The sequence below is a fragment of the Phodopus roborovskii genome, unplaced genomic scaffold (assembly GCF_943737965.1).
Source record: "Phodopus roborovskii unplaced genomic scaffold, PHOROB, whole genome shotgun sequence".
Classification (NCBI taxonomy): Eukaryota; Metazoa; Chordata; class Mammalia; order Rodentia; family Cricetidae; genus Phodopus; species Phodopus roborovskii.
Window position 1 is genome coordinate 12,628,973 of NW_026126585.1, and position 15,926 is coordinate 12,644,898.

Here is a 15,926-nt window from a genome sequence, read left to right on the forward strand (position 1 = left end):
TTCTGTTAAAAGAAAATTAATTTCTCGTATTTCTTGAGTAGGTGAATGCCCATGGTGATCAGAGGACAACCATGGGTAATTTTCTTCAAAAATCATCTACCATTGTTTTGAGAAATGGTCTCCCACTGTCCTCGTTTAGTACAACAGGTTGGTTGACCAGTAAGCCCCAGGGACCCTCCTGTCTTTGCCTTTCCAGTGTCGGTCTAAGAAGAACACACCATCACACCTGGATTTTCAAAGGTTTCTACAGACTGAAGTCAAGTATTCCACAAGTACTTTATCAACTGGCCAGCATAAGAAAAATCATTCTTGAGCTTCTACATGGACGCCTGGTCTTTCTTTATAAATATGGTAGCTGGGCAGTGGTGGCGTACAACCTTTGATCCCAGCACTCATGAGGCAGAGGCAGGCTGATTGCTGTGAGTTCAAGACCAGCTTGGTCTACAAGATTGAGTTCCAGGACAGCCTCCAAAGCCACAGAGAAACCCTGTCTCAAAAAATCAAATCAAATAAATAAACAAATAAACAAACATTGGTGAACTGCATTCTGTTTGGGAGACCATTTGTAAGTACTTCTACAAGTTAGTTTTAGCTGACAGATCAATTGCTGTTACTTGTTTAATTCCCAAGAATTCCTGAAAGATCCAAACAACCTGAGTACTCTGTGGATTATGTTAGATATCAAAGGCTATGACAGGCCACAATCAGTAGAAGGCCCCTCAGTAATTAATAGGATTTTCAGAAGACTTTTCTAATATTCAACATATGAAGTTATTTTCTTAAAATAAATAAAGTTATTTATTTATTTATTTATTTTGTGTGCAGTGCTCTTCCTGCATGTATGCCTGAATGTCTGAAGAGGGCACCAGACCTCATTACAGATGGTTGTGAGCCACCATATGATAGCTGGGAATTGAACTCAGGTCCTCTGGAAGGGCAGGCAGTGCTCTTAACCTCTGAGCCACCTCTCCAGCTCTCAGAAGAGTTTTCAACTACAGCATTTTCTTTAGGAATATAACACTAAAGCTATAACAACCTAATAGAAGTATGTGCTATGTAAAACTGTTAGCTTATTTAATATATAATTTAATTTATAAATTTAATATATAAAAGACAAAAATCCACAGATATTTTTGATGTTGATCTTTACCTAGTATTTTAAGTATATTAAATATAGTTTAGCATAGACATCTGCGATTTTCATGACCATCTTTTTCCTTTTATACTGGAGGTTTTCTACATAGATTCAGCTTACCAATTGGAATCAGAGTAATTTATGTACGTGCGGACACATATTAACTTGCATGTCACAAGCACACTCAGCCTATGAAAACGAACCTAATGATCAGAAGACCAGAGGGACTATCAGGCAGCAGTCTAAGACCAAGGAAAAGATGGGGGCCACCACACTGATAGGACTAAACTACTAAATTTACAATTGAGTGCTGAACATTTTAAACATAAATACAGATGTTACTATATAATAATAGTAAATCTCTAAACCAAATCCAGTTGCTAAGAACTACACTGTCTTAGGGCCAGGGAGAGAACAACATAAATTCAGATGCTATAGTAGATCATTTGTTAGTTTCTAATTCTAGAATTCATGATTCCATCTACACTAACTTGTCTTTGAACACAAGCATCTAGGGACTGGAGAGATGGCTCAGCGGTTAAGAGCACTTGCTGTTCTTGCAGACGACCTAGGTTCAGTTCCCAGAACCCACACATGGCTGCTCATAGCCATCTGTAATTCTAGTTTCAGAGGATCTGATGCCCTTTTCTGGCCTCTTGGCACCAGGCATACATGTCTTATACATACATGTAAGCCAAACATTCACACACATAAGCAATAAAAATAAACTTAAAACATTTAAAAAAAAAAGCCTCCATCTAAAGAACAAAGATTTCAAATCAATCAGTAGAAAAATACAGTATTTGCTTTAGATTTAACTTTATTTAGAAATAGCTATTCTTATTACTTAAAACGTAGACCACGCACCCATTTCCCCATGTCTTCTTTAACCATTATCATGGGAATACTAAATTAAGAAAAACAACCACATCATGAAGCAAAAACGAAACTCTCATTACCTTAGGTCAGGGCACCCACCACCCTTCTTTCCTGTCTCAATGCTCTGCTTCTTGCGAAGTAAGTCAAACAAAACTTTGTGCTTCTGCAGAGCTCTAAGCTAGACAGCAATACCTTTGCAGCTGGGCAAAAAAGCAAGTTTTATCTCTTTTCCCCCCCTCACTCTTTGGTGTCAGAGTTAAAAGTTGTAACATTATTAATACATGTCTGACTTCCTTCAGGAGAAAATCATCTGCCAAAGTACACTGTCTTATTTTATGTTCTTTTATTATTCAGTTTAGAAAACTTGTTGCTCATTATGCAAATCTCAAAGGGGAGGGGGGAGGGGAGGAAACGAAACTCAACAAACACAACAAAATCAAGTTGCTGTGTGCCCTGTTGAGCATGCCAGGCTTTTTGTCGCTCTACTTGAAAGTAATGTGACTTGTCTGTGAAGAGTGCAGCTTCAGCAGTTCCAAATGAATCACAAGCCTGTGCTCCATATTTTTTCTTTTGTGAGTTTAATGTATTCAAGCAACACTGAACTGACAATTTAAATAACTACATTTTTAAACAAACGAAGCATTGATGTTAATGTATGAAAATGGTCCAAACCCCTGGGAGTCCTGGTTCCCACCATTGTTTACTCTGACAACAGGATATAATTGCTTACTTACTTGGCAGCAAATTTAACCATCTGCTTGCTCGCATGGTCTCCCACCGCCACAAGAGCCTGGACATTAAACTGCTGCTGCCTCAGGACTAAGAAGCACTGCTTCCCTGCAGGAGACACAAAGAACATGGAACTAGGAACATGCTATTTCAGGGTTTACAGAGGAAAAGGCTTCCTTCTCTACTTAAAATTAGGTCAGCATTCATATACTCATCAGGTTTATGCTTGTGTGATGATTAGCATCCACAGACAAAACAGCCTTACTTACTTACCTAAGTTTTCACACCAGTTCCAATAAGCATCTGACAGGTTTCTTTTGAAAACATAGGTAAATCACCCGATTTATAGCTAGAGATACATAAATCTACAAACCACAACTTGTTTCAGATGACTTTCATCATTCAAACAATAGCTTCTATCTTCTTCTAGCAAAGACATGAGCTAACTACCATGGCAGCTTCAATCATGCAAGCTCAAAAGCACTAAGAAAGTGTTTACTAGTCAGAATACAAGTGCTCTCTGGGGGTGGTCCACCTACAGGGTTCTTCCTACCAAAGGACATGTTAAAGAGCACAGAGATCCACATTCCATTTTCCCAGCCCCTTGTCCTCTGCGACAACCACACATTTTAAAACTTCAAGCAATTTTGCTTTTGTCAGTAAAATGCCACTTTAAAGAGCCAGATAACCAGTTTTATTTTGACATGTTGTGGGTCTCTTGCTTCTCCTTCACAGAGAGCTGTCATTTCTTATTCTTACCCTGAAAAAACATCACTCATGCATCCTTGTGCCAAGCATCCCTCTTCCTCCAGAGGAGATCATTCTAAGTCTCTGATCAAATTCCAGAAAACCATTTCCTCAGACAAATGAATCAATCTTTCCAAGACCACTTTTCTCAGACTGTCTTATGAAATACCACAAGCCTATGATTTTTTATTAATCTTTTATATTAAGAGTTAGCCTTGCCTTCCCCCCAAACGGGAAAAAAAAAACCGGGAAGCAGAGAGTTACTATTTTCACTACACAGTATTTTAAAATGTACCCAGGGTACAATCATGAATTGTTAGCCAGGCATGGTGGCGCACGCCTTTGATACCATCTCAGCACTTTGGAGGAAGAGGCAGGTGGATCTTTGTGAATTTGAGGCCAACCTGGTCTACATAACTACAAATGAATAAAAAATTTAAAAAGTAAAAAAAGTCAGGTTGCCAGCAAAGTGTCAAAAGAGTGATAATTTATTAACTCTGCAGTCACATAATCGACAGACCTTTATCAGGAAAAAAGACACTTCCTCCCCATCTTGTTTTACAGTAAGATCACATACAAGTTAAGTGTAAACAAATTCAAAGGCATTTTAAAGGTATTAGATGATAAAAAACAACCCCCCGAAGCTTGCACCTGTAGTATATTACTACAGAACCCACAGCTGGATCTTGTCCCACATGAACACAATGTAGTAAGAAATGGAAAGCACTGTGCGTGCATACGCACATGCACACGCATGCACACGCACGCATGCACGCAGGCCCACACCCTCCCTCCCGGTACAGGCTTAGAGGACACAGCCTTTTAGCTGCTGCAGAGGTTCACAACAGAAGCAGCATCACAAATCTACCCAGCAATAAAATACAGAGTTCTAAAGCAGCACAAAGACCCTGAGCAAACAGAGTTCTGAGGGGCGCGCAAAGGCTCAGCACACAGGATTAACACCGCACCTAATGGTTTGGTAGAATAAAGACTTCAAAACCTCTTTTGCCATTTGTTTGGTTAGATGGATTTGCCGCCCTGGCTGTCCTGGAACTCCCTCTGTGGACCAGGGATAGGTCTGGGATTAAAGGTGTGGGCCACCATCACCCAGCAAGATTCTGAAATATGAAGGCCAAGGATCACATCCTATCACTTCTATGAAGTGGTCTCAGGAAAACTATGAAACCACTGTAGGCCTCTGTTCTTCATCTGCAAAATGGAGACTAGCAGACTTCTTGAAGGTTTACTTTTCTTTTATCTTGAGGTTTACATATTTAAAGTCAAGGCAGAGTCCCTTATCATTAATTTTTATTGTTAACAGCATTTCTGATATTGGTGGCTTCTTTGAGGAAGGACTGCATCATTCCTATTTTGCAGGTGGATAACTATATACAACTTATACTGGATGCTGAGAATATGAAGATAAATATTCAGTAGACATTTACATGGAAAAAAAAAGCTGATCACATTGTATACACAGTTCCAGTTTTGTTTTTAAGTGTATTAAGGGGCTGGAGAGATGGCTTGACAGTTAAGTGCACTCACTGAGCCAGGTTCAGTTCCCCACACCCACACGGCAGCTCATAATTCTCTGTAACTCCAGTTCCAGGGGATCCAACAATCTTTCTGCTGACCCTAGACACTATAGTCATGAGGTATTCACACACACATACATGCAAACACTCATATACATAAAATAATTTTTTAATTATATAAAAAAGAAGTTCTATATTCCAAACTTTCTATAGGCCAGGCATGATGGTACACCCTTTAGTATCTGCACCTTGCCTTCTGAGGTTAAGGCCAACTTTATCTACATAATGACTTTCAGGCCAACCAGGAATACATAAAGAAACTTTCAGAAATGAAAACAACCACAACACACACACAAAAAAACCCTTTCAATAATAAAACATTTCCCAATTAGAAAAAATGTTTAAAAATATGAATACAGAGTATGGACGTATGTGTGGGCTTGTGCACATGCCACCATCGAGCTGGCCCTCCACCTTTTTTCCTGAGACGCTCTCTGAACCTGAAGCTTGCCATTTTGACTATACTGCCTATCCAGCATACTGGGAGGAACCCTCCCTCACTTCAGTGATGGGGTTATAAATGCATGCTGTTCCGTGGATCTGAACTCAAGACCTTATGCTTAGTCAGCAGGCACTTTAATCCACTGAGTAGTCTTTCTAGGCCAGAAAACCAACAATTAAAAAAAAAAAAAAAAAAAAAAAGCATATTACACACAATCATAAGCAAGGCATAGAAGGCAAGTCACGGTTAAAAAGAAAACTGAACACTTTCAAGATGCTACCCTTGGGGGCTGGGGGTAGGATGCAACAAACAGGGTAAGGAGAACGTGGGAAAGTCCCGGAGTTTAACCGTGAAGGAAACAAACACCTCAAAATCTGACATACACTATTGAAAAGCAATCACAATCCTTAATTTATTAGTTGTAATCCTAAAGAGCACATACTAGAAAAAAAAAAAAAAAAAAAAAAAAAAAAAAAAAAAGAAAGAGAAAGGAATAAAGAGGCCACAGACCTGGGAGGAGGCAGGAGAGTAGTCCCTGAGCACTCTCCTCTAACCCTAGAGCACACCTGCACAGAAGCTGCCACATCTGTGGAGCCAAGAACCAAGAAGGGGCTACAGAGGAACTCTGAATGGGATCCAGGAAAGGGGGGAAACGTAGTAAAAGTGGGTGTGGTATACACCCCTATAATCCCAGAACTTTGGAGGGAACAAGATAACCCATAGTCACATAGTTAAAGCTGAGGCTACCCTGGGCTATAAGGGGCCATATCTCCAAAATCAAAACCCCAAAAATCCAACCCAAAACAACAAAAACTCGGGGCAAATAACCTCACTGGTAGAGCATGTTCAGGACCCAGCTTGCTCCAAGAAAACCAGTAAACAATGGGACTGAGTACTACATTATACCATGAAGGGAGAAGTACCCTTTAAAATGATAGAACAGGAACTGGGAAGATGGCTCAGCAGTTAAGCTTTTCCAGAGAATGTGAGTCTGAGTCCCATCAGTCATGTGGCAGCTCAGAACCACACATAACTCCAGTTCTAGGGGGCTTAAGAAAAGCAATAGGGCTAATATATAAAGTTCTTAAAGATTTATGAGAGAAGAACACTGGATCCTGCCCCCCAACAAAAAACAACAAAGCAAAACAAAAAACAGGCAATAATTCAAAACAGGTAAATTGAAAGAGTAAATTAAATACAAAGCATGATGTTACATGTTAGGAGAGTAACAGAAGTTAAAGCAAATGATGGCAATACATTACTTACTTCCCAAACAAACAGTTACCAATATAAAAGAAAAAAAAAATTTCACGTTTATCTCAAAACAATTTCAGTATATCATTTTTGAGATGGCCTACATACCCAGGCAGGCCTCAAACTAGAATCCCTATTTTACTGGGATTACAGATGTGCACAACCCTCAGCTTCACCGATGTGTTTAAAAGCTGAATACAGAAAGTAGAGAGATGGCTCAGTGGTTAAGAATGTGTAATGAGAGAAGCTAAGTGCCACTCCCAGCATCTATATCGAGCAACTCACAAGTGTGGGTAACTCAGTAGCTGGGCATCTAATGCCTCTGGCCTCCAAGGGCACCTGCACCAAAAACACGTAATTAAAAATAAAGACACCACAAAACAACAAACCCCCAAACAAACAAACCAAATCTAAGAGACAAGAGATTTTTAAAAGGTGAGGAGGGGAACAGGTCTGAAGGAAATCCTGGTTCAGTCTTACACGGGCACACATTCATTCTATCTTCCCATTAGCTAAATAGGTATGGCGGGACAGATGGCTCAGCAACTAAGAGCATGTGTTCTTTCAGAAGAACGGAGTTTATTTTCCAGCACTCATGTCAGATACCTTAATAAAATAACATAATCTTGAAAGAGGCAGGTATAGTGGTAAATGCTTTTTACCTAGCAAAGGCAGGTTGATCATGTGAGCTGAAAGCCAGGCAGGTCTATACAAAGTTCCAGACACAGAGAACAACATGGAAAGACCCTGCCTACAAAGAAACAAATCAAAAAGTAAAAATAAAAAAGAAAGTGTCTGGGCTAGACACAATGGTAATCAGTATTCATGTGCACATACCCATACAAATACACACAATAAAATGAATTTTTAATTATTTAATTAAAAAAAAAGATGCTGGGCATTGGTGGCGCTCGCCTTTAATCCCAGCACTCGGGAGGCAGAGGCAGGTGGATCTGTGAGTTCGAGACCAGCCTCTTCTACAAAAGCTAGTTCCAGGACAGGCTCCAAAGCAATACAGAGAAACCCTGTCTTGAGAAACCAAAGAGAAAATACAAACTCTTAATAGACAAATTAGAATAGACATCTTGTAGCGAAAAGTATAATTAATAATAGAGGGAGACATGGGCATAGAATGTCAAATTTTTCAAATAACAGGCATATATTAATCTGTATTAAAATACTTTAAAACACAGCTTTAAGAAAGGTAATATGGAACACATTAAATAAGCTCTTCCAAAGAGGTCCAGATGTCTTAGCTTTTAGAATTCTTGTTCACATTCTACCAATTACTACGAGACTGGGCAAGCAGCTTTACACTTCAGAACCTTAGTTTCCTCCTTTATAAAGTGAACCAGCAATGTCTATTCTGCCTACTTCACATACCTGTAGGCATGATTAAATTTGAGAAGCGGGAAGTTACAAAGTTGTAACAAATATAAATGCCATTAGAAGATGCTGAAGATTAGGTCAAGGCCATTATTCCATAAAAATTGAGAGTTAAACAAGCCAATGTTTCTACTGATGTTAATGCTGCATTTTTAGTTAGCATTCTCCAAAAAGGGAAGGGCACTCTTGGTTCAAAACACAAGTGGTGCAACAAAACTTAAAAATTTTCTCCCCAAGACAGGGTTTTCTGTGTAGCCCTGGCTGTCCTAGAACTCACTCTGTAGACTAGGCTGGCCTCAAACTCAAGAGATTTGCCTGCCTCTGACTCCTGGAGTGCTAGGATTAAAGGCCTGTGCCACTACTGTGCAGATAACGCTATTAAATTTTAAATAGCTACACGTGTCCTGTGACTACCTAATGCAACAGCCCAGTATTTGGCCTTCTACCCAATAATTACAACTATAAGAATAAAATACATGAACAGAGGATAGACAGACAGATGGATTAGCAGTTAAGAGTATGTACTACTTTTTCATAGGACTCATGTTCCATTCCCTGGACCCAAGTTCTATTCCCAGCACCAACACTGGACAGCTCTCACATGCCTGCAAATCCAGCCCCAGGAGATTCAATGCCTTGTCTGGAGTCTGCAGGCACCTACCTGCACTCATACATACGTACATACATACATACATACATACATACCCACGTACAGGCATAGACGAAAGCAAAACACACAAAGATTTTTGGTTTTAACTGGTATGCTTAGCAAATGAGCTATAACCACTGATCCAACCTTACCTTTTGCTCTGCTTGTATGAACTCTTGCACGGACCCAAACAACATCATCAGCCTTTTGTACTGTCAAGTCTTTAACTCGAACCAAAACTCTATCTGTAATACACAGTAAAGCCATTTTAAAACTCAGATTTACAGTCATAATTACTTGTCTCAAAGCGAGCTTAAAAACTCGGTATCACTTTAATAATAATTTTGATAGTTTTTTCCCCCTCTCTATGCAATATGCCCCCTTTATGAACTGCACTTCCTACATATAATTCTCTACTCTCTTCACTGCAGTTGCCATCTTTCCCACTAGGGTGGGTTCACAGGAGACAATGAGGCAGAGATACAGGAAGCGGTGGCACAGAAGTACTGAAGACCACTAGTAGTCTCCAAGGCAACGGTTCGCAACCCGTGGCTCTCGAACCTTTTGTGGGTTGGAGGAGCTTTTCACAGGGATCGAGCATCAGATTATCCTGCATTTCAGTATTTTCATTGATTCATAACAGCAGCAAACTTACAGCTATGAAGTAGCAATGTAAGAGTTTTAGGGTTGGGGGTCACCACAACACGAGAAACTGTATTAAAGGGTCACAGTGTTAGGAAGGGTGAGAACCACTGCTTTTAAGCCAACTGTGATTGATCTCAAACTTGGCTTCCTACTCTAACCATTATGAGCCCTAACATTAACCAAAACAGTACATCTATCCAGAGTCCCCCAAGTAGGAAAATGGTTACAAAGCCACTATTATGTAGAGATAGTGCTATGAAATAGCATTCAGAAATCATTCCCTCTTTTTTGTTTTTCTGAGACAGTGTTTCTCTGTGTAGCCCTGGCTGTCTTGGAACTAGCTCTGTACACCAGGCCTGCCTATGCCTTTCAAGTGCTGGTATTAAAGGTATGTATTGCCACTGCCTAGCCACAGAGATCATCCCTTTATTTTAAAATATTTTTTTGTACATGAATGCTTTGCCATGTGTGTGCCTGGTGCCTATGAAGGTCAGAAGAGGACATCAGATGCCCTGGAACTGGAGCTACATAGGTGATTATAAGCCACCATGTGGGTCTGGGAATCCAACCTTGGCCCTCTGCAAGAGCTGTCTGTGCTCTTTACTACTCAGCCCCCAGAAATCATTTATTGTTTTAAATATATACTAATTTAATTAGAGGAAAGTAGAAATGACAATAATTTGAGGATTTCTAAAAATCAAGTTACAAATGTATGCCATCTACCTCATCTAACTATTAGCCTTATAAGGCAAAGAGGCAGCTGTAGGAAATGTTTTTGCAGAACACTATGGTTCTCAAGGTCAAAACCAAAGGGCATGAAGGAGAAATACTGCCAGTAGATTATGTACCAAGCCAACTTCTGCATCCACCCTGCAAACCCAGGAAAGACACACTATGAAAGAGAAGACAAAGCAGCCTGAGGTTTTAAAAGGTAGATTTGGCCAGGCAGCGGTGGTGTACACCTTTAACCCCAAAACTCAGAAGGTAGAGGCAGGTGAATCTCCATGGAGGTCAGCCTGGTATACAGAGAGTTCCAGGACTACAAGAAACAGCCTGGGGTGAGGGACGGTGGTGGGGATTAAAACGTAGATTTGAAAATGCCAAGATTTGGTTAGGAGTGGTGGTGCACACTGGTTAATCAGCACTCAGAGGTATAGAGAGGAGGACCAGAGGTAAAGGTCATTCTCAGTTACACTCGGAGTTCAGGGCCAGCCTGGGTATACCAGTACATACAACTCTGTCTCAGAAATAAAAATTAGAATTGAAATTATCTCCCTTCCAGATTAGGACTCCAAGCTGACAATGTTTACAGTGTGGTAGTATCTACTAGGTTATGAACGTCATTTTCAGAGCATTCCTTTGGAGTAACACTTTGGTCGATCCTATTTTACTCTTCATGAAGTGTTCTGCTAGAATTAGTAAGAAGATACTAACCTGGTTTTTCTTGTGATTGTATCATAGAAGATATCCCATATCTTTCTTTAGCATAATCCTAGAAAAAAAAAGGGGTTTTTTTTGGCAGTGTTTAAAACATAAATACAAGCACTTACGTATTAATTTGCAGAAACACTTCATTAGTTTGAAACCAGACACTTTAAAATATGGAAATGTTTACTTGTGTACGTACTTATTACAAAAAGCACCCAGCTTCTGCTTACACATGTATTACGTATACAAATATAAAGAATGTATCATGCATAATAACACTTTGGTATGATTTACACATGCCTAAAATGCATCTTAACTACCTTGTTCAAAAGGAGATTAATCTACTTCAAAGGAGAGATATAAATTTCCCCTGTGAAGGGAGTACGATGAAGCACTACAGTTTTATTAACTTCCTATTACAGGAAGAGATGTTCAAAGAGAACCAATGCTTTGGGTAAGGTTTCTGAGCAGCAGATGTTCAGGTCTAAGAAACTGGAGCTGCTGGATATACGCTAACTACAACTTTGCTTTTGTAAAACACCAGCAGGAAATTCCAAATTTCCAAAACCCTAACAGGTTACAAGACTTTGATGATGTTGGTGTTATCAAATTCTGTTACAAAGTCAGGAACAGGAAGCCTAAGTTCAGGCTATGAACTACACTTATTAAAAAGGCATGTGGTCTTTCATTTAATTATATATTACCTCTAAAGTGATCTTAAAAGTTCCTTCCACTTACAGTTATAGAACTCTACCACAATGTCTACCTCAGTCTATACTTTATTTTCCACCTATAATACTTACAAGAGTGCACTGATAATGTACACAATTAGACACACCAACACACAAAAATAATTTCCTTAGATTTTTGCAAGGTAGTTTTGAAAGAGCTGACTGAACAGTTTCTGCCTTAATCGTCTCTTTTGTAATTCTTTCTTCAACATGAGAAACATTGTTTTGTATTTGTTTACAAATACACAGAAATAAAACATTCTGTGGGTCTTACCAAGCAGTTACTTTGGAACGTTTGTAAAATACATATGTTTGAGAAACAGCTGGGGCACAGTAGAAAGACACTGTCACATAATGAAGCGTGAGGCTACAGTGGATGACAATGTGTAAACCAAAGGGGGGAAAAGTGTTATCTTTTCTATTTAGTATTCACACTCGAACAGAGTCAAACATAAACTGAACATTGTGAGTTGTGATGCAGTTACCACAAACGCCGATTTCCTCCAACCAAGAAATCAGGAGCTTAAGTATCACTACAATACACCTAACTTGAAAGGAGGGTTTCAAGCTCCGATTTCTGCAAAGTGCTAAAGGATCCCTGAGGGTTATCAGCAGGTCACCACGGAGAAAGGAAATGAAGACAGCACGTGTCCACAGCTGTCACGGGGGAAAGTCACTTAAACTACACTGGCGGCCAGTTCTGCAAAGGGGCGTCACTGCCTGCCCAACCACGGTGAGGGCTGAGAGGCTATCGATCAGCAGTGCTTTGATCAGAAATTCCCGGGGCCTGGAGCGGGGTGCTGTTACGTGCAGGACGTGCGCGCTAACCTCGGCAGGCTCGTGGGAGCCGCGCCGCAGCTACTTCCGGTTCACTGGGTGCCACACGGTTACCCGACCCCCCCCCCAACCCTGCCGCGGGGACACGCTTCTCTTGGGCCACGGTTCCCAAGACACAGCCCCAGGCCCTGGGAGTCCTCGGGGACGCTGGGCTGCGGCCTGCAGGTACAGCGCTGGCGGGGGAGGCTCCCACGCTCGCCCCGCTCCCGCCCCGGCCCGGGGAAGAAGGAAACCCACTTCCGCCGCGTCCACGATCTCCCGCGGCTTCTCCTGACCCTTGCGGCTGGCGCTGGCGCTGGGCATCAGGACGCTGGGCTCGGGGAGTGGCTGCCACCCTCCCTCGCAGGCTTCCGTACCGTCTCGCCCTCCGCGTGCGGCCCTGGCTTTCGGAAGTATCGCGAGAGCCACACCGGCGATCTCGCGCGCCGTCCGCCAGTTCGCCCCGCCCACAAGGAGCTGGTGGGTGTGGTCTCGTGGGTTTGGTGGGTGTGGCCTCGTGGGATCGGGCCCCGCCGCGTCTGGTTTTGGGGGAGCTGCTTGAACTGCACTCTTAGTCTGACTTCATTCCCATTAATTGTCTTCCCCGGGTCCCCAGAACAACATTTTTTCCCCTTTTTTAAAGACAGGCTCTGTGTAGTGCTCGTTGGCCTGGAGCTCGCAGAGATCCTCCTGCCTCTGCTCCCTGAGTGCTGGGATTAAGGGCATGAAACACCATGATGGGCGTTATTTGTTTATTTGAGTCAGGGTATCGCTGTGGCACTCTCCTTACTAAGTCACCTCTGCGAGTTCAGGCCCACATCTCTGCCTTTGGTTGCTAGAAGTCACTGCCCACTGTCCCTTGGGTCAGAGGCCTCTGGGCAGCTGTCCCTCCGTGTGGGAGCTCCGGGTGCTGGGTTGCTAAGCCTGGGTGGAGAGCGTGCAGATATAAAGGCGATAACCTACGCTTTTCCCTCGACTCTTTGCATTGTTAAAGGCAGTTATTCATGTTGATTGTCCAGTGGGTAGATCTCTCCAAATTAGACTTTAAAAAAAAAACGTAATTGGGTTTTTAAAAAATGTGGTGTTGCAATTACAGCACCCAGGAGGCAGAGGCAGGAGAGGGAAGCCAGCCTTGTCTGCCTAGTGAGGGTTCGTGTTTGTAACTCTGGACAGGAACGGAGGCTGATCTTGCATTTGGGTACACGCTAACAACCTAAGTAGTCTGCTCCTGCTTGCTCAAAAGAGAAGAATTTATTCATTCCTTAGGGAATGACATTGAATATTTATGATCAATAATACATCCCATTATACACAGAAGCCATATGAATTTGTTTCATTTTCTTTTTAAAGGAAGTATTAATTCCCTCCGGCTTAGTACTAATGTCCAAACTGATTGACAAAAGTCTGAACATGAATCCTATTTGTTGTCATTTTGCTAGTGTAGGAATCTCGTGTTTCAATGTGTTCACAAGCCTTCTTAATGTACTTCTTTTTGTTGTCGTTTTGCTACATACTTCTTAACTATGGTCCCTTTGCCTTGACAGAGTATTCTCATTGAGATCATAACTTTGGACTAATGGTGTAAAATGTGTAAGAGATATCAACCATGACTCTTTTCTACCAAATTGTACTGTAAAACGTGTGTTTAGGGAACGGAATTCAACTCCCTTTGTGTCCACCTCCCTGTAAGACTTTTATGAAAATGTTGTAATCTTCCCCACCAAATAAAACCTCTGTTTACACAGAGTCCCCATCCTCTACTGTAGGAATTTGATGGCCTGGAGCAGTGACCCTTTTCTTCTTGGAGCAGTGACCCTTCCTCCTTCATTTCCTGTGGGCCAATTCTTTTCAGACTAGCCAACGGAATAAGACTGTAAAGTGGGCCCCAGCCAACGGGGAAAAGACACAGCTGAATTCAAGTAAAAACCAAATGTACTTCCTGTCTTGGGGTGTTTGCACACCCTCTTGATCAAGAGTAAAGTTTGCCTTGTGCAGGTTCTTCAGTAGGAATGGTGGTCTCTTTCTGTGTGACCCTGAACTTATCTCTAATGATATGTGCTCTTGCTTTCTCTAATAGTGACAGAGGAAAAGCATCTGCCACATCAGTAGTCACATGCTACACTCCCGAGGTCTCCCAAGTGTCAGTGCCAGGATTAACTGACACAAAGGGCTGAACTGTATTGACCCCCTTTACCCCTAAACATTCATATGTTGAAACCCTAACCCAGAATGTAACTGGATTAGGAGATGGGATCTTAAAATGTTAACTTGGTTAAAATAAGGTCACTGGTGTGAGCCTGTGCGGCTAGTCTAATGTCAAGTTGACACGCAAACTATAGTAAATCTGAAAGGATGGAACTTCAATTGAGAAGATGCCACCATAAGATCTAGTTGTAAGGCGTTTTCTTAGTTAGTGATTGATGGGGGAGGGCCCAGCCCATGGTGGGTGGTGCCATCCCTGTGCTGGTGGTCCTGGGTTCTATAAGAAAGCAGGTTGAGAAAGCCATGAGGAGCAAGCCAGTGGGCAGCATCCCTCCATTGCCTCTGCATCAGTTCCTCTCTCCAGGTCCCTTCCATGATGAGCAGCAATATGGAAAGTATAAGCCAAATAAACTCTTTCCTTCCAAACTTGATTTTGGTCAGGGTGTTTGGTGACTTGGAAGAGAAACCCTAAATCCAGTATCCGTATAAGAGGAGGATTTTAGAACATGAGTACTATGGGAATAACTTACAAGAAATTTTGTATCATATCAGTTGGGTACATTCTTATATTTTTGGTTGTGAGCCTAGCCTTTAACGGCTGAGCCATCTCTCCAGCCCTGGTACATTCTTATCTGTCTCTTAAATATTAAAAATTTTAATCCCCCCAGCTTTGATAAGAAATATAACACTGGAAGCAGAATGAGGTATTAGTTTATTGAATAATGCTGTGCTAAAGTGGTAGCTTGTAGAATTAATCCCTTAATTCATCATCAATTACTTATTCTTCCTCCTTATCACCTACTGGAATTACATATTAACAAGGTAATGGTATTGTAGAAATGCATTCATGTCATAATTCTCTGCAATGATCTGTAACTCCTTATTCACAAAGATTATAGACTTAATAATGAAGGGAAGGACACTTTTTTTAAAACTACTTACTAGTAAAGAAGCCTACAGAAATCATTGTGCTACTAAGTAAAATATGGTTGATTATTCCATACTGATAATAATTGGCTAGTAGCATTAACATGTTACTTAGGATATATGGATAACAATATCCTAAAATCCTCTTCAAGATTTTTTTGAAGCCGCCCCATAGGTACTCCCTAAAATTACATCTAAAAATCCTATATTGTTTTTAATGCTTTCATGATAGCTCTTTATCTTAGGGGTTTATTCTTGTGAAGATACACTGTACAATATAGCAACTCTTATAAAGGAAAATATTTAATTGGGGCTGGCTTACTGTTCAGAGGTTTAGTCCATTATCACAGTGAGACGTGAT

The 15,926-nt window shown here is 41.2% G+C and overlaps 1 protein-coding gene across 2 annotated transcripts in view; it reads right to left on the minus strand.

The window, feature by feature from the left end:
• The window catches only part of Dars1 (aspartyl-tRNA synthetase 1), a 41,098-nt gene extending 28,275 nt beyond the window's left edge, over window positions 1–12,823 (minus strand). The window contains exons 1-4 of one of the 2 annotated variants that reach the window (XM_051203955.1): window positions 12,695–12,823; window positions 10,896–10,953; window positions 8,964–9,061; window positions 2,749–2,846 (exon numbers count right to left, since the gene is read on the minus strand). In XM_051203955.1, the coding sequence (XP_051059912.1) occupies window positions 2,749–2,846; window positions 8,964–9,061; window positions 10,896–10,953; window positions 12,695–12,760 (320 nt within the window). In that variant the 5' untranslated portion in view covers window positions 12,761–12,823. Of the gene's footprint in view, window positions 1–2,748; window positions 2,852–8,963; window positions 9,062–10,895; window positions 10,954–12,694 lie in introns of both variants that reach the window. The other variant, XM_051203954.1, reaches the window with a different exon arrangement.
• Between the last annotated feature and the right edge of the window lie 3,103 nt (window positions 12,824–15,926).